Here is a 24,379-nt window from a genome sequence, read left to right as displayed (position 1 = left end):
CCGCTCCAGCACCTGCTGTCACCAGCACACTCACGAGCAAAACACCGACCAGGCACTAGATGTATAGATCTATTATCTCTCTTGTAGATCCCTATATACAGACGCCTACACCAAAAGCCCTCTCCACCGAACGACCTAAACCGACTCGATATACCGACCCCATATACCGAACCGCTCTAGCACCTGCTTTCACTAGCACACGCACGAGCAAAACACCGACCAGGCACTAGATGTATAGATCTATTCTCTCTCTTGTAGATCCCTATATACAGACGCCTACACCAAATACCCTCTCCACCGAACGCCCTAAACCGACTCGATATACCGACCCCATATACCGAACCGCTCTAGCACCTGCTTTCACTAGCACACGCACGAGCAAAACACCGACCAGGCACTAGATGTATAGATCTATTCTCTCTCTTGTAGATCCCTATATACAGACGCCTACACCAAATACCCTCTCCACCGAACGCCCTAAACCGACTCGATATACCGACCCCATATACCGAACCGCTCTAGCACCTGCTTTCACTAGCACACGCACGAGCAAAACATCGACTAGGCAATAGCTGTATAGGTCTATTATTGTTAGGTTATAATAGATTCCTGTATACAGACGCCTACACCAAAACGCCCAAAACATCGACTAGGTAATAGCTGTATAGATCTATTCTGTCTTGTAGATCCCTATATACAGACGCCTACACCAAATACCCTCTCTACCGAACGCCCTAAACCGACTCGATATACCGACCCCATATACCGAACCGCTCCAGCACCTGCTTTCACTAGCACACGCACGAGCAAAACATCGACCAGGCAATAGCTGTATAGATCTATTCTCTCTCTTGTAGATCCCTATATACAGACGCCTACACAAAACAACAGACAGACACTGTATAAAACTACAAACAATATTTCTTTTCGCAAAGAGCTCGCTGTTACATCTCTTTCTGTTCACCACACTGCTCTTTAGCACCCGCGCCAACGGAAGACTAGCTCGGAAATTGGACTACGCAACTATCCTCCAAATTGTACAAGACCTATAGAAACTCCATATTGAACAACATACATAGAACGGCTTAGCCAAAGTCCTACATAGCAGTGATCGGAATGGTCTGGTCTGACTTGGTCTTGGTCTGGTCTAGACCGCCAAGACTTGGTCTGGTCTGGCGATTTTTTGAGACCGTGGTCGGACCGGTCTAGATGATCGGACCGGTCCGGCTATAAATAGGTCCACGTGACTAGATCTTAGACTAATCTAGCCAGAAAATTTAGCACAATATGAGTCATTAAGATCAAGGTAAGTCTTCTACTTACATAGAACAATCAAGTCCTTAACAACCTACTTATATACTATTGTTATGGAGCCTTCAACACCAACCTCACCGTCCCCATCGAATATTATAAGACTAGATTTAACGTCTCTTACTCCATCTCCTATCCCCACGTCATCACCCACCCCTATACTATCACCCACTCCTATTCAATATCACGAATCTCCAGATGAGTTCGTGCAGGGCGGTATCACGTACGTGAAACGTGCAATAATTGCAAGGAAGGATTTCCGTCAAGGTACATCACACATCTGGAAGTACGGACTCCAATACATTCGAGATAGCGATAAGAAAGAGGTGTATTACTGCCATGAGTGCAGGGTTGGGAAGAGCAAGCAAGAGTTGTTTGTCATCAATGGCACTTCTAGGATCCGGAATCACCTGGAACAGAAGCACCAGATTGATCCCCAGAGTGGCATCAAGCGAAAGGGTTCTGTACGGAAGTCTATAATCGACCAGCAAAAGGATGGGGCTGCTTCCAGCATCTTTTTCTGGAAGGAGTCAGTAGAGAAGTTTAAAGAGCTTCTAATTCGTTGGATTGTGTACTGCCATATCGCCTTCTTTCAATTAGAGAACCAGTACTTTCGTGAACTACTCCTCTTTTTAAATCCGGCACTACTCAACCACCTCCCGAAGGCTGCGAAGACTATCCGAAGCTGGGTAATGAATGCATTCATATCGAAGAAGCAACAGCTTAGGGAGGACCTACACCATTCACGGAGTAGGATCTCTATCTCCTTTGATCTCTGGACTTCACCAAACCCTTACGCTATCCTAGGCGTCGTCGCTATGTGGATTGATACTACCGGCATGCGACGTGTTACCGCTTTAGGTATGCGACGTATATACGGCGAACATACTGGAGAGAATCTTGGATCGGTGGTCCTTGAATTGCTGGAAGAATACGACATTAGCGGAGATCAGATTGGATACTTTATGCTGGATAATGCCTCGGCAAATGATACCGCTGTTGAGTTTATACTCAAGGATCTCTGCCCATGGATGAAGTCAAAACAACGTCGTCATCGCCGGCTGCGTTGCTTGGGCCATGTCATCAACCTCTGTTGCCAGGCGTTCCTTATGGGGCGAAACTGTGAGAAGTATCTTGCGAAGCTGGAGAAGCATCATCAACGTGGCGACTATACGAAGGTGGAAGAGCTCTGGAAGAAGTTCGGATGTTTGGGTCGTCTTCACAACCTGGTGCGATACATCAGGCTTACTCCACAACGGCGTGAGGAGTTTGCTACAATTATTATCGGCGGAGATCTTTCGCAATTCGACGGGCTTGAGCTTATCCAGAACAACTCGACCCGCTGGAACTCATGGTTTTATTCGATTACACGTGCATTAAATGTTCGAGAACGTTTAGAGCTCTTCTCGGCTCGTCATGTACCTGGAAAGGGCTCCGTAGGGATCGCGAACTTTAAGCTTGATGGACAGCACTGGTTTGAGCTTGGAAAGATTGAACTCGCTCTCAAAGACTTCTATGCTGCAACTTTGCTTTCTGAAGGTAAGAAGACGTCACTTGCGGACTGGTTTTCAACTTTGGACTGCCTTCTCCGGGAGATAAGCGAGACGAAGGATCACTACCACGACATCCACACTGAGGACGATAACAACTTTACATGGAAGTACCTTCAAGGCTGCGCTGATGCTGCTTGGTTAAAGTGCGTTGAGTACTATAACAATCAGCAGCTGAATTGGCAAAATCGATTCCCTGAAGATACTGACCTTCCACCGGCATATTATGCGGCTCAAATCCTTGATCCATATCGCAAGTGTGGATGGTTCAGGCAAGAGTGGGTTCTTCATGGCGACGAAGAGAAGAAGAGGTGGTTTGAAAACGCACAATTAGCGGTGAAGCATCTCTGGGAGACAGAGTATAAGGGAAGGTACCCTGTCGAGATGCTGCCACCACCAGCCAGGAAGGAGAGAGATCCTGACCCAGCATTTGATCGCCAGCGGGAACATAAGCGCATTCGAATAGACGCTCCAGTTTCTACAACTGATTTGTATGAACAATACATCTCTACTGACCGGCTTCATAACGAAGAGGCAGGTTGCAATGAGGCTATTGCGTACTGGCTATCTCGCTACGACTCCCAACGAGATCTCGCTCGCTTCGCTCTAGACATGTTTGCGATCTCGCCTATGTCGGATGAATGCGAACGTCTTTTTAGTAGCGCGAAGCTTACTATCGTCGATCGCCGTGGTAGGCTGAAGGCAGATATTATAGAAGCGTGCGAGTGTCTCCGGGCCTGGTATGGAAAGCCCCAAGCTGAGGGGAACAGCGATATCGAGGATAGTGAGAACGAAGACGACTAGATTGACAGTCAGTAGTAAAACACATTTCCTCGGCTTCCTTCTTTGCTTCAGCCTCATTCTTGGCGGTCTTGTTGGTCGGACCGGTCTGGTCGGACCGGTCCTTATGTAAGCACCTGGTCTGGTCTGGTCTGTACCCTCAGACCAGACCAGACCAGACCATTCCGATCACTGCTACATAGTCACCGACTGATACAGGACTCTAATGGAAATATAATAATAATAATAATAATACTATCTAGTGTAGATACAAGACGTTGCGTAAGGAAACAGAACAGGTTCAAGTTGCGGTGAGCAGATATAAGCGGGGCCTGTGCGCTTAGCGCGGGGTCTTAGCTGCTCTTAGCTAATCAACAGATGCCAGGTGCTTACGGGAGCACCTAGCGTCTATGGCCGTTCAGGTGTCAGGGAATCAGGGTGATTACCGTGACATGTCAGATATTCACTCTCATCTGGAATACTGATAAAATAGGTAATGATGGTGATAATATTGATGATTGAATGTGTTGTGGTTCTGTCTACGGTTGTGGGCACACCTAGGGGGTGTCAAGCCTTCCTGTGATCTGATTGGCGCTCACAGATGCCGGGTCGCGCTAGTCTAACCCAACGTCTGTACGCTCTTATCTTCAACAGTGCTATTATCTGACAGGAAGACTAGCTCTGAAATTGGAGTACGCAAACTGTCACCCAAATTGTACAAGTGTCAGATTGAGGCAAGGTTTTGCTCCATGATCGAGCCGATGGTGGTTGGGGAAGGACATGAGACCCCCAAACCAGGGCTAGCGCCGGGACTTAGCACTGCCAAGCCCGAGGGGAGGCCACCTCCCACAGACAGAGCCGTAGACAGAGACAGACAATACACACTTAATCCCATCCATAAAATCTGACAACAAGACCCAAAGAAACTCCCCACTGAACAACCTATATAGAACGGCTTAGCCAAAGTCCTACATAGTCACCGACTGATACAGGACTCTAATGGAAATATAATAATTGTTGAGAATATCTGGGTTCAGTCCAGGGTAGAAGGTGCTTGAGAGTCACATGATATGCTGGTGTGGCAGGCACTGCCCGGTGGGCAATAGCACCCACCACAACAGCCAAAAGTCTGTGACACTCAACACGATAGTCAATACAATACGTTGCAGCCACCCCGCCTTGTCCCTCCTCCCACTCGGTTATCCATGGTAGTCATACTACTAGAGGGACCTTGTTTCAATAATTGTCGGATCGTGAGTATCGGTAGAGACGTCGGCTGCTGGACACTTCGGCCCGACTTCGGCCCACCTTGCGCAGAGCTTAGGTATACCTTCGTAGCAGCTATGTTCGTAGACAATCAATCACCATCACCGAACAGAATGCATTCCTAGTTATCGTTATTTCCTTTCAGCACTAGTGCTATAGACCTTCCAACACTGATCAGTGATTGCTTAAGGCGATCACAGACAGCAAGGTAGAAGAGACAGACCGCATCTTCGACGAACTCCCTGACGCACGACGTTATACTCCCGGGAGAAGATTCTGTGCTAAGAACAGAGCGAGGCAGAGATAACACGAAGCACTCTTAACCTCCCTCTACAGCTGCTGGTTTAGCCTAATCCGCGAACACAGAGCGCGTCAGCAACGCAACACAACTCAACCGTACGAGCGTCTCCGGACGATCCGATCACGTACAACAACAAGCGCTGGCACGACCAACCAGCGAGACAACAACACCGACAACGCGTCAACACCCGCTAGCAAGATGGCGGATAACCAAAGCGAAATAAGCTCTGCAGACTCTGCTGAAGCTCAGAATCAACTACAGAATGAGCAATCAGAACACCTCTCAGACTCACCATGGGCCAAATTTACCGCGGAACAACTTATGGAAAACTGTCCATACACAGTTGCACTCAAGGTCATCAATACAGCTCTCTGGGGTGTACCCGCACCGGCGGACGCAAATGAGACACACGCAACAACGTGGGTCGCTAAGGCTATCCACGACTACAATGTGTCAATGGCCTGGGACGATGACCTCTTCATTGACTACAAATGGGACTTTGAAGGATGGACGAAGGAGCTATTTAGCAAGGTTGAGCGTGGTACACTAAGGTCTCTTAAGAGTGTGCTACGACACCGGGGAGTATACACTGGCAACAATCACGCCAGGGTGGCGGACTCTCTCTACAACATTCTAGGTATAGAGAATACTCTTGAATGGGAACCAGCAGAGTTTCGAGCCATGAAATTCGACCAACAGTCCGAAGCGTACCAGCGCCAGCAGAGCAATAAACGCCAACAGGACACTCAGCACACAGTCTATCCAGCTGTACAACAACCACCGCAAGTACAACAACCGCCGCAATTACAACAGCCACCGCAAGTACCACAGCCGTCGCAATTACAACGACCGTCGCAGGGCGAGCAACAAGAGCAGTATAGAGTGAGACAAGGCGTCCAGAGCCGTTCCCAAACAATAGAGCCACAACAGCCGCTACACATGAGCGGTACGCTGGAAGGGCCTCAGCATCGACAACTGTGGGAGCAGGCCGCGCAGCCGCAACAAGGGCGTGCGCAACTACAGACACGGCCGCCAGCGACTGCATATCGCGAAGTCACGCCATTTCCGCAACAGCCAACGAACCGCGTCCCTAACAGACCACCCGAACTACCATACGACCCGTACAAGACGCTACCGCCGCGATGGTCCCGCAACGATCGACTCGACGCTAATACGATCACGCAGTTCTCTAAGCTATGGGACAATAGCAACAAGTATACAGGGAATGCGTACGATCTCCTAGACGATAAGATCAAGATCTTCTTCAGCATCTGCTGGCAGGTAGATATCCAAGAAGAGCAGTTTCACGCAGTGTTTCCCCGTATCCTTACCGGACGTGCAGAGACATTCTACATACAGGTTGTAGAGAGAGATGACAGCTTTGCTGATGCGTACATGGCAATCAAAAACCACTTCGACCATGACGTCCATCACCAGCACTACTACACAGACTGGACGACTACAACCTTCGCTCGCACCCGCACAGAGAACCCCGACAAGGGACTACACGAGGTTCTGCAGATCCTGCTTGACAAGCTGCAGCTATGCCAGCGTGCCCTTGGCAAGAACTTTGAGGGCGAGGATGCCCTACGTACCACTGTCATCAATGCCTGCCGAGGAGTACCAGAGCTTGAGATGGCACTGTTCAAACCAGCCACAATCTGTGAAGGACTCTTCTCAGACCTACGTTCTGCAGTTGAGACACACCTTGCACGGCAACACACTACCCAGATGGTCACAGAGGACCAATACTACTTAGATCGCCGATACAACGGCAATGGAAGAATCCGAGGTGGATCTCGAGGTGGAGGAGGATTCAGAGGCGGATCTAGAGGAGCATATCGAGGAGGCGAGCAGCGCGACGACAACGGACGAGGATTTAAGCCTCGCTGGAGGAAGAAATGCTTTGTTTGCCAGAAGGAAGGATGCTGGTCTACCAACCACACAGACGAAGAGCGCAAGGCTGCCCGTACACAGTTCTTCTCTACGCTATACTTTACAGGTACACAGCCCCCAAGGACTTCTCCGTACATCTTGCAGAATACGAAGGGATCGAGCACACTAGCCAGTACAATCAGAGAGGCTGGAGAGAGGAGGAAGACTGCGAGGATGACGACGATGACGACGTCGCGGAAGCATACCTTGAACAGCAGTTTTTCACGGAGCAATGCCTTGCAGATCAGGCGTTCTTGCACCACATCTCTGGCGACGACGTATACCGCCAAGACGCGCCATCAGCGCCAGCGTCACAGTTCCTGCTTGAAGACCGCTACACAAGATCTGTGTACCAAGGGATCCTACCGGATACAGGCGCTGCCAACGTATCCACAGTTGGCAAGGAGCAGTACCTTGCACTCACAAGGGAAGATCCTACAGTTAGGATGGATACGTCTACAGCAGGAAAGGCATCTATCAAATTCGGCAAGGGCGAGGCTACATCATCTATTGGCACTGCACAGGTCTCTACAGACATTGGGACGATCAACTTTGAGGTGCTTGACGCACCTACACCATTCTTATTGTGCCTTGCAGACATGGACAGGTTAAAGGTCTACTTTAACAACACCACAGATGAGCTAGTCCAGGGTGACGTACACATCCCTGTAATTCGCAAATGGGGACATCCTTGGTTCCATCTGAACAAAAGAGAGAGAGCAACTGTGTTCCTGACAGAGACAGAGTTGCGACGGCTCCATCGACGATTTGGACACCCAGCTGTCACGCGACTTGTTAAGCTCTTAAAGGATGCTGGCCATAACGACTTCGAAGAAAGAACCCTAGAAGAAGTCACTAAGTTCTGCCACCACTGCCAGCTCCACAGCTCCGCACCGCGCCGATTCAAATTCACTCTCAAGGATGATCACCACTTCAACTATGAGATCCTGGTGGATGTGATGTACCTGAGCAACAAACCTGTACTGCATGTGGTCGATTCCTCAACAGCGTTTCAAGGCGCGAGGTTCCTTAGCGCTATCTCAGCTAAAGAAACATGGCAAGCACTGCGGATACTATGGATCGACACGTATCAAGGACCACCAGACATTATCACGCATGACGCAGGCACTAACTTTGCAAGCACAGAGTTCCGCGCAGAAGCAAAAGATCATGGGAGTCACATGCAAGCAAGTACCTACGGAGGCGCACTGGTCTATCGGCAAAACTGAGAGGTACCATGCACCTCTACGCCGCGCATGGGACATACTCTATGCAGAACTCACTGACACTATGTCCGACGACGCGATTCTCCAGATGGCTGTGAAGGCTGTCAACGATACTGCTGGCCCCGATGGACTAGTCCCGACGCTACTGGTCTTTGGAGCGTACCCACGAATGACTGCAGAGTCACCGCCATCCCCGTCAATGGTCAAGCGCAGCGAGGCTATTCAAAAGGCGACGAAAGCCCTACGCAAGATCACGGCAGAGCACCAAGTTGCAGACGCCTTGAACACCCGCAATGGACCAGCCACTGCAGACATGCTCGCGCTCCCACTCCAGAGCGAAGTCTTAGTATGGAGAGAGAGTGATGGCTGGAATGGCCCGTACAAGATCGCCAGTACAGATGGCCACTAGACTCCGCAACAATCAATTCAATCCGGTCACTCTCCTAGACCCACTTACCTATCTAGGTAGGGCTTAAACTCCTATAGGTAACTACTAGGCTTAAAGCGGTAATCAATCAATCCAATCTGAACCTTCTAGCAGAGATGCCAACAATCAAGCCTGCTTGATGGGCTTGATTGATTTGATTGAGTGAATACAATCAAGCCAAATCAAGCCCAGACTGCTCAAAAGTACAAGCAAATCAAGCCCATCAAGCAGGCTTGATTGGTGAGCTTGATAGGCTTGATCCTGGCTATATCGTAGAACGTGAAGTCGTAGATTTTGGTATAACCTAGGTTCCATCCCATCTTCTCTCACTTAAAGGCTAGTACGTACAGGGCATAGCGCCCACAACGTTAGCCGGCGGAGATATAGATCTTAGTTCCCGTAGCACAATGATTAACACAATTCTCTACATGTTCTATTCCTAGTGCTACCCGTTGCTATTATGCCAGACCCTAGGCATCCTCGTAAACGCCCTGCTGCCGCTCCTGTTGCCGCCGCTGGTCGCTCAAAACGCCAGAAAGGCAGTAAATCACAGCCTATAACTATCGAAGCTTCGCAGCCATCTCACCCTTTCGTTATCGACGAGGATACACAGCGCGAGACTCCGCCAACGTCGCCGCGTCGAGCTATACTGGCCGCGAGCCAAGGCGTTGATTTCGAGATGCAGTTGCGCGACTCTATACCCGAAGATGCGATTGTCGCGCCTGTTGAAGCCTCTGAGGTAGCTGCAGCGGCGTCTGAAGCGGTAGATGAAGGCGAGCCAGAGCCTGACTTCGACCCGCGTATGGCCGATAACTTTGATGGCATTAACTGGAGTCGCCTGCCACGGTATATGAAGCCTCTTCGGACACAGAAGCAGAAGAAAAGCTGGGTATACAACTACGGTTATCGGCTTACTCTCCGCAGTAATACCAACAGGATATTCTGGCTGTGCCACATCTGTCACAAGCGTAAAGCAGCGACTGCTGGCTTTGCGGAGACGACGGAGGCAACTAGTACTGCTGCGAGGCACCTAAATAGGGATCATGGAATAACAAACGCTGGCGAGCAACCGCCTCAGCAGCTTCTTGGAGGCCAGAAATCGCTAGAAATGATGCTGAAGGGCGGCTTCGGCGTTAGCCAAAGGGTTGCGAACGAGATAGGAAACTTCGACGTACAGTCCTTTCGAATAGCAGCTGTTAGCTGGCTTGTTGACAACAACCTCGCCCTCTGCCAGTTCGAAGATCCAGCTTTCCGCAGGATGATACATTTCGCGAATCCTGAAGCTGAGCAGGCGCTCTGGAGTAGTCGCACAAGCGTTGCGCAGTTTGTGATGAGGCTGTACAACTTCATGCAGCCTCAGGTCGTCGATGAGCTGCGTTGCGCGGCGAGCAAGATACATATAAGCTTTGATGGGTGGACCGTTAAAGGTGGCAAGCGTGGCTTCTTCGGTATTGTCGCTCACTTTGCCACGGCTGAGGGCGACCTTAGGGACGTTGCTATTGACCTGCCGCAGCTCTCAGGTGCCCATACTGGCGACAGGATAGCTGATTGTGTCGCTGAAACTCTGCAGAAGTTTAATATAACTGCGCAGAACGTTGGCTACTTTATGCTCGACAACGCGTTCAATAACGACACTGCTATCGCGACCCTTGGAGCGAAGTTTGGCTTTAAGTCTAAGCATCGCCGGCTACGTTGTAGCGCTCATACAATCAACTTAGTTGGCCAGTCGATTATATTTGGCTCAAACAAGGACGCCTTTAACAACGACGAGAACTTGGCTGTAAGTCTACCTGTTCTTTTCAATGAAGCTTTCTAACGCTGTACAGGAGGAAGAGAAATACCTCAACGAGTGGCGTAAGCAGGGCCCATTAGGCACGCTTATAGACGTTATTAGCTACATCAAAACGCCACAACAGTACGACATGTTCGCGAACTTTCAGCGCCTCGCGAGGCAGGACTTACCGGCCGACGACGACGCTAAATTCCAAATACTCGAGCCTGTAAAGCCTTGCGTTACGCGCTGGAACTCCTTTTGTTCAGCGTTTGAGAGAGCTGTATTACTACAACCCGCGTTCAACTCCTACGTTTGTTTCTACGTGGAACAGCAGCGCGTTGCCGACTCACACGCCCGAACGAAGAACAACAAGAAGCCCCAGGCGCCTGCTTGGATGAGATCTAAGGGCCTCACAGCTGCTGATTGGGCTGTTATAACTGAGTATATTGAGGTGCTGAAGCCGCTGAAAGATGCTACAAAGCGCCTTGAAGGCAGAGGCAAATGTGGCCGTTTCGGTGCGATATACGAGGTTATACCAGTGTTTGAGTTCCTTATGGGGCGCTTTGAGCAGCGTCTCCGGCAGTACGAGAGGGTTGATTTTGAGCAGCGCGAGGCGCCTGAAGATCACATCTCTATCAACTTTCGCGCAGCGTGGGAGAAGCTCAACGACTACTACAGTAAACTCGACGACTCACCCGCGTACTTTGCGGCCTGCGCTCTTCACCCGTACTATCGACGCTATTGCGAGAAGGCGTGGCGTGATAAGCCTGAGTGGCTCGTCGCCTGTATGGCTGACTTTCGTGCTCTTTGGGCAGAGTATACGACCTCTACTCCTCCAACAAAGCCCTCAAAAGAGCGTGATAACGGCGCTATTGACGAGGCTATCTCGTACATCATAAGCGATAGCGAGGACGATGATGAGCTCACAGATGAGTACGACAGGTGGCGCAAATTGGAGCCAAAGTGGACGAGTAAGCAGCACAACAGCCCTAACGTTGACGGCAACCCTATCAAGTACTGGGTACAGCTTCAGTCTAAGTATCCCGACCTCTCACGCTTTGCGATTGACGTGTTGAGTATTCCAGCGAGCAGTTGCGAGTGCGAGCGCATGTTTAGTGAACTAGGAGATCTACTTGCTCCGCGACGGCGCAAGATTGGGTCACAACTACTCGCCGCGCTTCAATGTGTACGGGCTTGGAATGCCGCTGGCATAAAGCTGCCGACGTCAGCTACAAGCCAACTCTCAGATCACGACCTTGAGCAGTTGTACAACCTCACAGCGTGGGAGCAACCTAGCGATTCCGGTAAGTACAGCCCATCTCCATCCTCGTCTACGACCTCTAGGGTCATCAGGATAGCTGCTTCTTACAGCTTCAATATACCTAGCAGAGCGTAGCTGACTACTTCTTAAAATAGACGTCTCGCCTACCTTACAACGCCCATCCACTGAATAATACCGCCTGCCTCCGCGTCGATTAATGAGTCTTAAGCTTCGATATATCCTATCCAAAGGCCTTAGAGAGGTTACTGTCCCTGCTGTATACTGCTGTTGGGGGCATATACTGCTAGTGAACGATGAGGATAGCTTGTGAGCACTCTGCTCAACGTAGAGACTCCCGAGTAGCTGGGTTTCAACGGCGATAGCGATACAATCTTATCTTTTCTTGATTACTCGCGCGCAATAAGACTTCAGGTTATATACTACGCAACACTGCTATTCTCCCTCAAACGCGCTCCTAGAAGGACCTCTCTCTAGAGCAGATAGTTGCGGCCTTTTTTGCTTTGTGTTCGAAACTCTATACTAACTTCTCGTTTTGCCTTTTTTTGGCTCCAGAAACCGCCTTTTTCACTCTTCGGAGCTTCCTAAGGCTACCTAGCGATCAAGCCCATCAAGCTCACCAATCAAGCCTCACTGATCGACCTATCAAGCCCATCAAAGCAAGCTCAACACCAAGAAAACGTCAATCAAAGCAAGTATAGGGCCTGAAGCTTGATTGATTTGATTGTTGGCATCTCTGCCTTCTAGGACCCACTTAATTGATTGTTGCGGACTGTGATGGCCACAACGTCACTGTTGACATGGTCAATGGTCCAACGACATTCAGATCCACTGTCGTCAAGCCATACTACCACAGTCCGCAACAATCAATTAAGTGGGTCCTAGAAGGTTCAGATTGGATTGATTGATTACCGCTTTAAGCCTAGTAGTTACCTATAGGAGTTTAAGCCCTACCTAGATAGGTAAGTGGGTCTAGGAGAGTGACCGGATTGAATTGATTGTTGCGGAGTCTACATACTACAGACCAGACCACCTTTGGAGCGACCCCGATGCGCCACACGCGCCGAATGAGCCGCATGAGCCGGTAGCAGTACCACCGGCAGTGCAACCACGCAGGAGAGGCCGCCCTCCAGGGTCAAAGAACAAGCGGAAGGCGCACGCGTACATCACCAAGAAGGAGCAGGACGATCTTGAGCTAGCTATCAAGCTACGTAACGATGGAGTGATCACAACCTCAGGCGCCCCCTTTGAAGCGTCTGATGACCAAGAGATCAGCGACCTCGTAGGTCGTGGAGTCTTTAAATTTGAGCAATACGACGAGAGGCTACACAGCAAGATCCGGATCTTCAAGTCACGCCTAGTACGTGAGGTCAAGGGAAAGACAACCAAGCCCTATGAGAAATCCCGCCTAGTTATCCAAGGCTACCAGGACCACGGCAAGGAGACTATTCTGACGCAATCTCCAACCATACAGCGATGTAGCCAGCGCCTGATTATGTCGCTGGCGCCCGAGATGGTACAACGCGGAATGAACATCGAGCTCCGTGACATTACGCAGGCGTATCCCCAGGCGCAGACAACCCTGAAGAGGACGATACTCGCACATCTTCCTACTGAGCTAGTCCATCGATATCCAGAAGGCACGCTACTCCATGTGATCAAGCCGCTGTATGGAATCGCTGAGGCAGGAGTCCACTGGTGGACAACGTATCACGGACACCATTGCAAGGAACTGGACATGGCAACATCGACGTACGACTAGACTCCGCAACAATCAATTCAATCCGGTCACTCTCCTAGACCCACTTACCTATCTAGGTAGGGCTTAAACTCCTATAGGTAACTACTAGGCTTAAAGCGGTAATCAATCAATCCAATCTGAACCTTCTAGGACCCACTTAATTGATTGTTGCGGACTGTGCGTACGACCCATGCCTATTGATCACGAACAGCGACGACGCAGGCATCTTCGGCATCGTTGGCATGCAGACAGACGACACTCTCATGCTCGGGACACCAGCGTTCTCGTCACGTGAAGAGAAGAAGATCCAGAAGGCAGAGTTCAGGTCAAAGCCAAAAGCAAGGCTGACACCAGAAGTGCAGTTAGACTTCAATGGATGTACACTCACGATGGACGCCAGCAGAGTCTTGACCCTTAGGCAGAAAGGACAAGGAGGAAGGATCAGGCTTGTGGATATCAGGGCACCCGACCGCGCGCAACAGTACACCGAGCAGCGCGCCCGCGGAGCGTACATCGCATCAACATGCCAACCAGAGGCGTCATTTGACCTGTCCGTCGCTGCTCAAGCTCAGCAACCATCAGACGAGGACATCAAGGCACTCAACAAACGCCTGAAATGGCAGATGGAGAATCTCGATCGTGGCCTGCACTACGTCACTGTCAATCTTATGGAGGCCAAGTTGATGGTCTTTGTGGATGGCTCCTTTGCCAACAACAAGGACCTCAGCTCACAGCTAGGCTTTGTCCTTATGCTCGTCAACGAGTCTATTGACGTCAACACCTTCACAATACAGGGCAACGTGATCCACTACAGCTCTACAAAATGCAAGCGCATCACACGGAGCGTACTGGCCTCAGAGATCTACGGCATGGTCAACGGCTTTGACATAGGCATTGCAGTTGCAACCACGCTGAGGATAGTTACAGAACGACTTAGACTACCTGCAATTCCCTTGGTTATCTGTACAGACTCGTACTCCTTGTACGAGTGCCTAGTAAAGCTTGGGACGACGAAGGAAAAGCGTCTCATGATTGACATCATGGCGCTGCGCCAATCATATGAGCGTCGCGAGATCACGGAGATCCGCTGGATCAATGGTGAAGACAATCCTGCAGACGCCTTCACCAAGGCATCGCCAAACCGCGCTCTTGAACGCTTTATTGACGGCAATAAGCTGACAGTCCGAGTAGAGGGATGGGTGCAGAGGCCGACAAGCTTTGATGGTTGATGCTACACACAGTTACCATCAACACATACTGTCACTACCGATACAAGCAGAGTTACTAGCTACCCAGAAAGAAAAGACTTCCAGTGTCGGATCGTGAGTATCGGTAGAGACGTCGGCTGCTGGACACTTCGGCCCGACTTCGGCCCACCTTGCGCAGAGCTTAGGTATACCTTCGTAGCAGCTATGTTCGTAGACAATCAATCACCATCACCGAACAGAATGCATTCCTAGTTATCGTTATTTCCTTTCAGCACTAGTGCTATAGACCTTCCAACAATAATAATAATAATAAATCCGGTTGAGATAAGGTTGAGTTGATTTGAACTTGAAGCCAAGAGGCGAATCGGCCCGGAGCGCAAGGGTCAATCCTCCCACCTCAAAATTGACACCGTAGCACATCAATCATAACAATCAATCCATTCTGTACACAGCACAACGGCTCTATTGTGAATATATCCTATTTTGCATTTACTCTGCCTAGAGTACGCTTAGCTACCCTATATTCTGCCTTAGGGTCCGGAAGGCCCTTCGGGCACCACCAAAACCACCCACGATCTCGTCGAGTCCATATTCTGGATCAGAGCATGAGAATCCGACAAGTTTCCTTTTAAGGTTTATAAGTGTAGCTCTCTAGCAAATTTCCTATTCAACAATTAGCAGTCTGACCGCATAGCGTACTAGTATATATAATAACATACACCTCCTGTACCTGCACAGTAGTTGCATCCCGTTCCCGTACAACAATTCTTAATTGCTTCCCCCCCAAGGCAGCAGGATCCACAAGACTGCCCAGCGCTGTCGGGTTGAGCTATAGCGGCGGCCTCTGGGCCAGCGAGAGGCGTCGCGGCCACAAGGCCAATAGATAGGATAGAGAGGACAGTAAAGAAGCGCATAGTGGCAATAGATTGGTTTTGTAGAGGAAAAGTGCAGGGTATAAGTGTAACGGGCTGATCAAGAGACTAATGCCGTGAATAATCAGGATGAATTGACTATCGATCTGACTTCGTCCGGAGATAGGTTTTTATATGTGTGTGCTCTAAGGCGAGCTCCGCATAGGCTCCGGGCTGACTCCGGGCGAGCCAGCTGCTCCAAAGCTGCTCCAGCTGGGACTTCAACCCAGGCGAAAAGCCTACTCAGGTATGCCGACACGGAACAGCCCCCTATTCCAAAACTAAACGCTTTCGGAAAATTGCGATCGCCGCTTGAGACAACCCCTCAAAGACCACTACGTTCTTCCTATTGTTGCATGTCCATACTTCCCACCGCTCCTATTTAGTAATTAGTGTTGTTTAGTCTGTAGTGCCAGTTTGTCTCTTGTGCTTTTCTTTTCGTGGCCCTGTTGTTGTTGCAAGACTGTCCTTAGAACGATGCTTGACAGGAATTATCGCCCCGAAAGTCTTAGAGAACATCTCACGAGACATAGCCTTTTCGTGAACGAGCCGGAGCCAGAGTTGTCAACAATCAAGCCAATCTGCAATCAAGCCAAATGTGGCCCCTGCTTACTAGCGGCCTAGAAAATACAGGTACAGCTATACCTAAATAGAGGGTTGGCACGTCTCTCTTATAGGCCCGTGGCTGATCGACAAGGCTAGTGAGCAGGGGCCACATTTGGCTTGATTGCAGATTGGCTTGATTGTTGACAACTCTGGCCGGAGCCAGCTATCATCTGCTGTTCTTGCAAATTTTCTCTTCGCGATTCTCCGAATGCTGTCGCAAATCATCTCGCCGACAAGCACAGTTACACTTGTCAACAAGCAAGCCAAGCCAAGCCGCCTGCTCTACCTTAGCTCGCCCCATAGTGAAAGGACGTTTTAGGAAGCTTAGCTTGCCAAGCGCTTGATTTTCGAGGTTGAGCTTAGCTCGGCTTGAGCAGACTCCGCAACAATCATTCCGATCGACGGATTGACCCACCTCACGTGCCATATGCAGGGACGTGCATGCTAACACGAACCAGAAGGAACTACCGTGGTATCAGGCATAAGTTTTGTACAGTGGGGCACTAGTTCGGCGCCACTTCGGATGATACCAAGCCTCTTCTTTCTTAGTGATCTGCAAGCCACTTTTTGCCTCCTCACCACTCTGTTTTTGGGGCTTTTCTCTCTACTCACAGGCAATATGGATGAGCCAAGTACCCCAAAGCACAGAAAGCACCTGACCAGAGACCAGAGGCTCATGGTACACACACTCCACCAGGCCGGCCATCACAGAAGGCAACAATCAAATCAAATAATAGCTCAAATCTAGGCGCTAACCCAACAGGGTTAGAGTTAAGCCTATATAGGAAGCCGTTAAACCTAAAGCGGAAATCAAACAAACCGAATATTGAATTCTAAGCCCCACTTATTTGATTGTTGCCTTCTGTGGGCGCTTAGCTGTGCTTCAGCCTGGTTTGCACCGTTGGCTTGCAGGCTTCTCGGTCGCCTTACCTTCCTCGCTACTCCGACATTACCGCCACCTATTGCTCTAGAACTATCGTTTGGAAAAGATGGCGGTTTCACAGCGCAGGATGATTCGTGACATGATACTAAGTAACGAGCTTACGGCTGCTTAGATGGCTGACGCAGCTGGCTGTAGTATTCGCGCCGTTACGTACATTCGCTCTAACCTGTGCGCCTTTGGATCCGTCGAAGCGCTATGGAACGGCGGTGGATGCCCTTGATCTGTAACTCCGACGATACTCGAAGCTCTCCGCGAGCACCTTTATGAAAAGCCCGATCAATACCTTGACGAAATGGCTGTCTTTCTATTGGACGAGTTTGGGACACTCGTGCCAACTTCTACTATTAGCCGCACGTTGAAGTCTGCTGGCTGGTCGAAGAAAGCCTGCTGTCGAGTGGCTAGCGGACGCAACACAGACCTCCGCGACTACTACCTGCACAATCTGTCCTCCTTTTATTCCTATTACCTCGTGTATGTAGATGAGTCTCGGTGTGACAAACGTATTGGGTTTAGGCGGACGGGGTGGTCTGCGGTATCATGGCATCAACGGTATCCTTCGGCGATAGGAACGATGGTATCTAGGCCGGCACTATTAACGGCCCGGTGAGCGCTGCGTTCTACCTGCCCCCCGGTGAGTTGCGGGACTGCCCTAGAAGTGTAGGGCCCGAGCAAGTGCTAATAAGCCCCGCCTCAAGAGCGACGCGAGACTCCACCACCGCTATCGACCCTCATACCCTTTGCCCGCGACGCCGACTTCGTCGAGCGGGGGACGACACTTAACTAGGTCCGCCAAAGATGCGCTGCGATAGGCTCGCGTGTAGCGCGCTTGTCGGTCTAGGCGGCGTCAGGTTAGTAGTTCACAACCCTATCGACGACAGCACACGCTAACTGCAGAGTAGCAAGTCGCAGCTTGCCATCGAGCATGCCTACCGCACGCGCGAGCAGTCGCCGGAGACGTAGGTGTTCTGGGTACACGCTAGCAACGCGGCCCGGTTCGAGCAGAACTACCGCTAGAGTCCGCAACAAGCAAGCGATAGGCAGATTGATTACTGGATTAGGCCTTGAAAGATCACTATCTGGTCCGTGACAGTCCTAATCTGGTAACCAATCTGCCTATCGCTTGCTTGTTGCGGACTCTAGCTACCGCGACATGGCCGACCGGGTCAAGACCTAATAGACGAGGCGCAGGCGCTCACGCTGTTCAAGAAGAAGCTAGGAGTGTAGGGAGACAGCGGTGATGTAGCCGAACTCGCAGTGGCGCTTGAGTACATGCCGCTCGCTATCGTGCAGGCTGCAGCGTACATCTCGCAAAGAGCGCCAGCATGAACAAACTAGCCTTCACATGGAAAGCACAAGGTCGGAGACATTCTGCAGTAACTTCCATAATCTCTATCTAGGCATAGCGCATATATTATGTCGGGCCTTTACGAGTCAGATAGAGCGATCATGGGCTACAAGAAGACGGTCCTTTTCCCGCTGAAAATTCTCAAAATACTTAACATCGGTATTACTTCGGATAGTATAGATAGCTGTTGATTACTCATCGCAGTGACATTGAAGTTTATAAGGAATGAATGCCACGAGACAATAAGTGTCAAACTCAATTACACCTTACTTCGACTTCCTCGCAACCAACAACCAAGATGAAGTTTATACTCGTATCCTTCGTGCTATTTAGTGTGGCGTTAGCTGCACCGTCCTCGCAATATATGGCGCGCGATCCCCAACGCTCAACCAAGGCTGGACAGCCCAGACTTGCTATCAGTCAGTTCAGTCAGTCCGGAGACCTCCGGACTGACTGAACTGATGTTTGAAGGTCACTGAACTGGACTGGACTGAACTGACGTTGCCGCTGCTGTGGACTGACTGAACTGAACTGACGTTGCTGCTGCTGTGGACTGACTGAACTGACCTGGACTGATCTAAACTGACCTGGACTGATCTAAACTGACCTGGACTGATCTAATCTAAATTAACTAATATCAAACTGGGATAGCTGCTCTTGTATTTTTGAAATTTCTTCCTCTGATAGTACACCTGCTGGCCCATAAGTAGACATGGTTGCTGGCTGTATACCAAGCCTCTTCTAGCTCTTTAAACTCTGTAAAGCTGCGACAAGCTTTGGCTTTATATGGAGTCTCCGCGTGCCTAACATGTCGCCAAGCTCGCTGAATGTCCGCTCGCAGTCTGCTGCTGCCGCCGGTATTGTGAGTATGTTAATAGCAAACTTAGAGAGTAATGGAAATTGTCCAGTAACTGACTCCTAGTAGAGCAGCGGGTTAAGCGATAGCCGATCCTCTTTAGCTAACGCCGGTTGCCGCCTCTAGATCTTATATTTATCCTCCCTTAGACCTGCCTCTACCTGCCGCAGATTGGTCTCAATCGACGACTGCAGAAAGGCTGATCGCGACGATGACAACCCCAGCCGGGGCTTCTTTTGCGGCGGCGTTACTGCGTCGGCTACGTCGACCGCAGCGTTGCTCCGCTCCTGCCACATTCGCAAGAACGCCCGATGGTTATTATTAAGCCAGCCATCGCGATAGTGGACGCCGTCGCGGGCGGTGATATAGGTGTTAGGCACCTTCTAGAGCGCCGCAAGGTGGTTTTTGTAGTGCGGGTGGAGGATCGTAGCGGCATAGTAAACAGGCGCGTTATCGAATTTTTCGTAGTACTCGGCAAGCTTACTATGCGCAAGGTTAACGTGCGTAACAAGATGGTCTTCGGGCGCGTTAGGATCTTCGTAATTAATGTCCTTAAGGCGGTCTTTGAGAGCCTCAAGCTAGTTAAGAAGCTATTCAAACGTTACTAAAACCTCCTATATAGCGCCGTGCCGGCCGTGTCGGCCGCGGCCTTCAAGCAGCCGTGTAGCTTCCGCAAATGGCTCGAGGAGTTGGATATACTCCGTAATCGTCGCCTAGTCCTTGCCGCTTAGGCCACCCTCGCGTACATATAGTCGCGGCTGCGCAGCAGGCAGCAGCTCGCGGTTCTTCCGGCGTCGTGATGGTGCTGTTGCGGCACTGTGCTCCTTGAGTTTGAACTTAATATAGCTGTCGATAGGACTATGTAGCTCAGCTGCGCGCACAAAAGTGTCGAAATAGCTATTCTAGCGCGTCTTAACAGGCTTAACAAGTTGCTAGATATTAGCTGTAACGCCTATCGCCTCTGCCTCGTCACGCTGTAGGCGCTCTAATAGCTGTCGAGTTTGCGGCGTGCAGATAGACGCGATTACGTCAAAAAGGACCCTAATAGGGCCGTACTTGCGCCACTTATCTATGTACTTTTCCTCGTCGTTAAGGTGAGCGGCGTCGTTCTCGTACGCGCTACGATCTTTACCCCAAATTACTAACTGCGCGCCTAGGTTAAGGATGTGGCAGCAGCAGCGCAGCCGCCGCTCGCTTGCAGTAAAGTTGAACTCCTCTGCTAAAGACTTAACCGCAGTATCGTTGTTGCTTACGTTGTTAAGCACAAAGTATCTAACGCTTATGTCGTCAACACTAAATAGCTGTAGTATTGTCGCCGCTACTAAGGCAATATTATTGCCAGTGTGCGCCCCGTGGAGCTTAGGTAACCCGAGCAAGTGGTCAACTAGCTTGCCCTCGCCGTTAAGGTAGTGTACGCAGAGGCCGGTGAAAGCGTACCGTCCGCTAGTTAAGGTCCAGTTGTTAAAGGAAACGTGTATAAGCGACTAGGCTTCGCGAAGGTAGGCGGCAACGGCTGGTACGTACGCGTTGTACTCAGCAATAATATAATCGCGGAGCGTCTAGTGGCTACGCTAAAGGAGAGCTTCCGCTAGGGGACTTGCGGCCGCGATCATATTTCGAAACTGCGGCGTCTCTATTACGCGTAGGCTCTAGTTGTTAGCAATTACCTAGTCCTTTAGCGCGTCTTGAAACTAAGAGGATAAAAAGCTTGCCGCTATCTCATTAGCAACCTCCTAGGAGACCTCTACACCTCTAGACCTTATTATGTAGACTTGTGATTTTGCGAGCGCGCCTATAATGTTGCCCTCCCGGCTAGCAATTAGTATAGGTCCGTTAGGTCCAAGTGAGTGCCTAGGCCTGTTGCTTAAGAGGTGTCGACCGGCGTTTGTAGTGCTATCAGCCTCGTAGTAGGCCTCCTGTTACCGCTGTTGCTTGTGGCAGATCTAGCAAAGCTAGTAATTCTTCTTGTGCTTGCGGTGCTATACGCCCTAGCCGTGGCGGTAGATCTAGCTCCTTACTGCGCCGCGACTACGCTCTGCTTGGCGTCGCTCGAGGTACAGTACGCGCTTAAAATCAAACCCAACGTAATAGTTATCGTCGTTAGGTAAGTCTGCATGTATAGCCACGGGCTTGTTAGGCTAAGCCTCGCTCGCAGTATCCCCAACAGTGGGCGCGTTCGATAGCGACGGTAGAGGAGAACTGCACTTATCGCGTTCGACAAGGCGGCGGAGGCTTAAGCTCGAAGGAGTAGACATAAAGTACACTAAATTGTTTGTGGCTAGAGTGTTGTAGCATTAGTTTGCTAGAGTAGGCGCGACGCGTCAAGGCTGCCATATGGCCCTAGCGTAATTAGCAGAGTCTAATTGGCTCGGGTATTATCTCTAACCCAAACGAGACAAGCGTTTTCCTATTCAAGACTAGCGTCTGTCTTAGTTGCAGCGACAAGTCGTGTTCTAAGCAACACTAGAAGTTGCTATCGTGACTGCAAAACACGGCTTCAAAGAGCTAGATTCAGTCCAATTTAGTCTAATTCAGTCAGTTCAGTCAGTCCAGAGGTCTCTGGACTGACTGAACTGATATCCGGACGGAACGAAGACTAACTGAACTGACTGCCAAGATTCAGTCAGTTCAGTCAGTCTGAACTGAGTAGACTGACTGATAGCAAGTCTGGGACAGCCCAATAACTGCCATCCTGGAGACTGCCAACCCGTAAGTTACTAGCTAATAATCTTGCATCTTCGACTACTAACACAGTTGAACTTCAGGGCGTCGTTCCTTCCCTAGGCTGTTTCTGTGGTTCGGGTTAGGGCTAGGGCTGTAATGGGCTGGAGCCTAGTTGGTGAATCCTCGATGATATCTCGGTCCGAACGACGCTTAGACCATCCGCACAGTCTATAGGCAGAAGGTTATTCCGAGGCGCTCTCCGAATAACCTTCAGCACGAGATAGCTTGTACGGAGGTGCATTTAAAAAGTCTTTTCCCACCCCCCCTAGTCAGCGCACGGAGCAAGTACAGGGGTGATTTGGCCCGATACAATTGATTTCAATCAGTCCTACGTACATTTCTGCCCTCCTTGTACTCATTTCCTCCCTCTAAGTCAATAATCTGTTTGATATAGATTAGAATACGCTCAATCTAGGCCTGTATCTTCTCTTGAGGCAGCTCATCCCAGCACTGTTCCTACGCACGAATAGCTTGAGCTCTACTCTTAGGAGCTCCTTTCTTTGTTGTGAATCTCTTCATCTAAAACTAGCAAGGCTTAATAGCATTCAAGTTAGGTGAATTACCGCACTAAAGCAACTGTGCTACGTGCTCTTAACTGTACACCCGGCTTTAAACGTAATAGCTGTAAGCAGGTGCTTTATCCTCTTGAATCACAGTACTAGGCCTCTCTTTCATGCACTCCTTTGCAAAAGGAATCAACTTTAGCCGCATAATAATGTCAGACCTAGCACCTTGTGCACTAAGTACACTATGAATGATGTACTCACATAACCCACTAGTGCGTGCTTACTTAGCTCGCTACTTATGTATATAATCGCTCTCTGTTAAATCACTTAATACAACAACTTTCTTCCTTATATCTGCGTGGTCCTCCTACATCTAACAAATAATTAACTAGTACCGCCACCACTCTATGCCTAAGCCCTTGCCTCGTGATAATTTGCTAAGTTATTATGCTTGTTGTGTCGGATCGTGAGTATCGGTAGAGACGTCGGCTGCTTGACACTTCGGCCCGACTTCGGCCCACCTTGCGCAGAGCTTAGGTGTACCTTCGTAGCAGCTATGTTCGTAGAAGATCAATACCAATACCAGTCACCAGAAGAACCTCGTTGTTGTTATTCACCCGTACGATCGTACAAGGCCTACCAACACTGATCAGTGATTGCATGGCAGTCACAGACAGTTAGGTTAGAAGAGACAGATCCTATAACCCCGCGCGCAACGAACACCAACTTTTCGAGATGACAAAAAGGTCCTGGATTACCCTTTTTTCATCTCAATTCCATTGAAATGCCTTCCTAGAATCAGTTTCCAACGTCTGCTCTTGCGTGCAGGCGTTGTGGCGGGCGCGCTGGCCGCTGCAACTTTGACAGAGTTGTTACCTGGCCTTAGTTGAGAGAAATCTCTGCAAGTGGCCCGTGCGCCAACTGATTTTAGATGTTCGATCGAAGGCACCCTCTACGAAACCGACAGAGCAACGGCTCTTCCTTAGGTATATAGCTCTATTGCTGCAAAGTAATAGGCCTATATATCTAGATGCTACCTATACCCGAACGCCCTAAACCAACTCGATATACCGACCCCATATACCGAACCGCTCTAGCACCTGCTTTCACCAGCACACTCACGAGCAAAACACCGACCAGGCACTAGATGTATAGATCTATTACCTCTCTTGTAGATCCCTATATACAGACGCCTACACCAAATACCCTCTCCACCTGTAAGGGGCTAGACCCCAGCGGCTGTATCGATGACGATACACAGATGACTGATCAAGAGATGCCTTGTAACAGAGTGGATTTGACAAAGAGCTACAAAAGGATGCTAGCTGTACATAAATACAGGAGCGGACCGAAGATGGGCCGAAGTAGAATTAGATGGATGATGACAGAAACCTATAGATGTATCTCGAAGGAATCGCATGACGACAGCTACGCACACAGCGTAGCGCATGTAATAGGCTCAGCCTGTTACACCACCGAACGCCCTAAACCGACTCGATATACCGACCCCATATACCGAACCGCTCTAGCACCTGCTTTCACTAGCACACGCACGAGCAAAACATCGACCAGGCAATAGCTGTATAGATCTATTCTCTCTCTTGTAGATCCCTATATACAGACGCCTACACCAAATACCCTCTCCACCGAACGCCCTAAACCGACTCGATATACCGACCCCATATACCGA

At 49.9% G+C, this 24,379-nt stretch overlaps 11 protein-coding genes across 11 annotated transcripts; 9 read left to right on the top strand and 2 right to left on the bottom strand.

Moving 5' to 3' along the window:
- Positions 1–1,367: 1,367 nt before the first annotated feature.
- PtrM4_143990 (Dimer-Tnp-hAT domain containing protein) lies at positions 1,368–3,665 on the top strand (the record flags this gene model as incomplete). The annotated part of the gene is made up of 1 exon (XM_066109712.1): positions 1,368–3,665. The coding sequence occupies one exon, from the start codon at positions 1,368–1,370 to the stop codon at positions 3,663–3,665; it is 2,298 nt and encodes a 765-aa protein (XP_065959695.1).
- A 1,741-nt stretch (positions 3,666–5,406) lies between these two features.
- PtrM4_143980 (Med15 multi-domain protein) lies at positions 5,407–7,273 on the top strand (the record flags this gene model as incomplete). Its single annotated transcript, XM_066109711.1, has 2 exons — positions 5,407–6,903; positions 6,968–7,273. 2 exons carry the CDS (start codon positions 5,407–5,409, stop codon positions 7,271–7,273), a joined length of 1,803 nt encoding a protein of 600 aa, XP_065959694.1.
- Positions 7,274–7,589: 316 nt separating this feature from the next.
- Positions 7,590–8,372, top strand: PtrM4_143970 (uncharacterized protein; the record flags this gene model as incomplete). Its single annotated transcript, XM_066109710.1, has 1 exon — positions 7,590–8,372. One exon carries the CDS (start codon positions 7,590–7,592, stop codon positions 8,370–8,372), a length of 783 nt encoding a protein of 260 aa, XP_065959693.1.
- A 61-nt stretch (positions 8,373–8,433) lies between these two features.
- On the top strand, positions 8,434–8,778 carry PtrM4_143960 (uncharacterized protein; the record flags this gene model as incomplete). The annotated part of the gene is made up of 1 exon (XM_066109709.1): positions 8,434–8,778. The coding sequence occupies one exon, from the start codon at positions 8,434–8,436 to the stop codon at positions 8,776–8,778; it is 345 nt and encodes a 114-aa protein (XP_065959692.1).
- Positions 8,779–9,256: 478 nt separating this feature from the next.
- PtrM4_143950 (Dimer-Tnp-hAT domain containing protein) lies at positions 9,257–12,024 on the top strand (the record flags this gene model as incomplete). The annotated part of the gene is made up of 3 exons (XM_066109708.1): positions 9,257–10,576; positions 10,623–11,874; positions 11,987–12,024. The coding sequence occupies 3 exons, from the start codon at positions 9,257–9,259 to the stop codon at positions 12,022–12,024; spliced, it is 2,610 nt and encodes an 869-aa protein (XP_065959691.1).
- A 1,338-nt stretch (positions 12,025–13,362) lies between these two features.
- Positions 13,363–13,611, top strand: PtrM4_143940 (uncharacterized protein; the record flags this gene model as incomplete). Its single annotated transcript, XM_001942455.2, has 1 exon — positions 13,363–13,611. One exon carries the CDS (start codon positions 13,363–13,365, stop codon positions 13,609–13,611), a length of 249 nt encoding a protein of 82 aa, XP_001942490.2.
- A 221-nt stretch (positions 13,612–13,832) lies between these two features.
- On the top strand, positions 13,833–14,819 carry PtrM4_143930 (uncharacterized protein; the record flags this gene model as incomplete). The annotated part of the gene is made up of 1 exon (XM_001942433.2): positions 13,833–14,819. One exon carries the CDS (start codon positions 13,833–13,835, stop codon positions 14,817–14,819), a length of 987 nt encoding a protein of 328 aa, XP_001942468.2.
- Positions 14,820–15,449: 630 nt separating this feature from the next.
- Positions 15,450–15,712, bottom strand: PtrM4_143920 (uncharacterized protein; the record flags this gene model as incomplete). The annotated part of the gene is made up of 2 exons (XM_066109707.1): positions 15,450–15,461; positions 15,518–15,712. 2 exons carry the CDS (start codon positions 15,710–15,712, stop codon positions 15,450–15,452), a joined length of 207 nt encoding a protein of 68 aa, XP_065959690.1.
- A 2,341-nt stretch (positions 15,713–18,053) lies between these two features.
- Positions 18,054–18,218, top strand: PtrM4_143910 (uncharacterized protein; the record flags this gene model as incomplete). Its single annotated transcript, XM_066109706.1, has 2 exons — positions 18,054–18,106; positions 18,158–18,218. 2 exons carry the CDS (start codon positions 18,054–18,056, stop codon positions 18,216–18,218), a joined length of 114 nt encoding a protein of 37 aa, XP_065959689.1.
- Positions 18,219–19,670: 1,452 nt separating this feature from the next.
- PtrM4_143900 (uncharacterized protein) lies at positions 19,671–19,784 on the top strand (the record flags this gene model as incomplete). The annotated part of the gene is made up of 1 exon (XM_066109705.1): positions 19,671–19,784. One exon carries the CDS (start codon positions 19,671–19,673, stop codon positions 19,782–19,784), a length of 114 nt encoding a protein of 37 aa, XP_065959688.1.
- A 58-nt stretch (positions 19,785–19,842) lies between these two features.
- Positions 19,843–22,542, bottom strand: PtrM4_143890 (uncharacterized protein; the record flags this gene model as incomplete). Its single annotated transcript, XM_066109704.1, has 4 exons — positions 19,843–20,037; positions 20,206–20,361; positions 20,410–20,902; positions 22,520–22,542. The coding sequence occupies 4 exons, from the start codon at positions 22,540–22,542 to the stop codon at positions 19,843–19,845; spliced, it is 867 nt and encodes a 288-aa protein (XP_065959687.1).
- Positions 22,543–24,379: the final 1,837 nt, after the last annotated feature.

Source organism: Pyrenophora tritici-repentis, chromosome 9 (genome assembly GCF_003171515.1).
Source record: "Pyrenophora tritici-repentis strain M4 chromosome 9, whole genome shotgun sequence".
In the NCBI taxonomy this organism is placed as follows: Eukaryota; Fungi; Ascomycota; class Dothideomycetes; order Pleosporales; family Pleosporaceae; genus Pyrenophora; species Pyrenophora tritici-repentis.
This window is presented reverse-complemented; position numbering and strand designations above follow the sequence as displayed.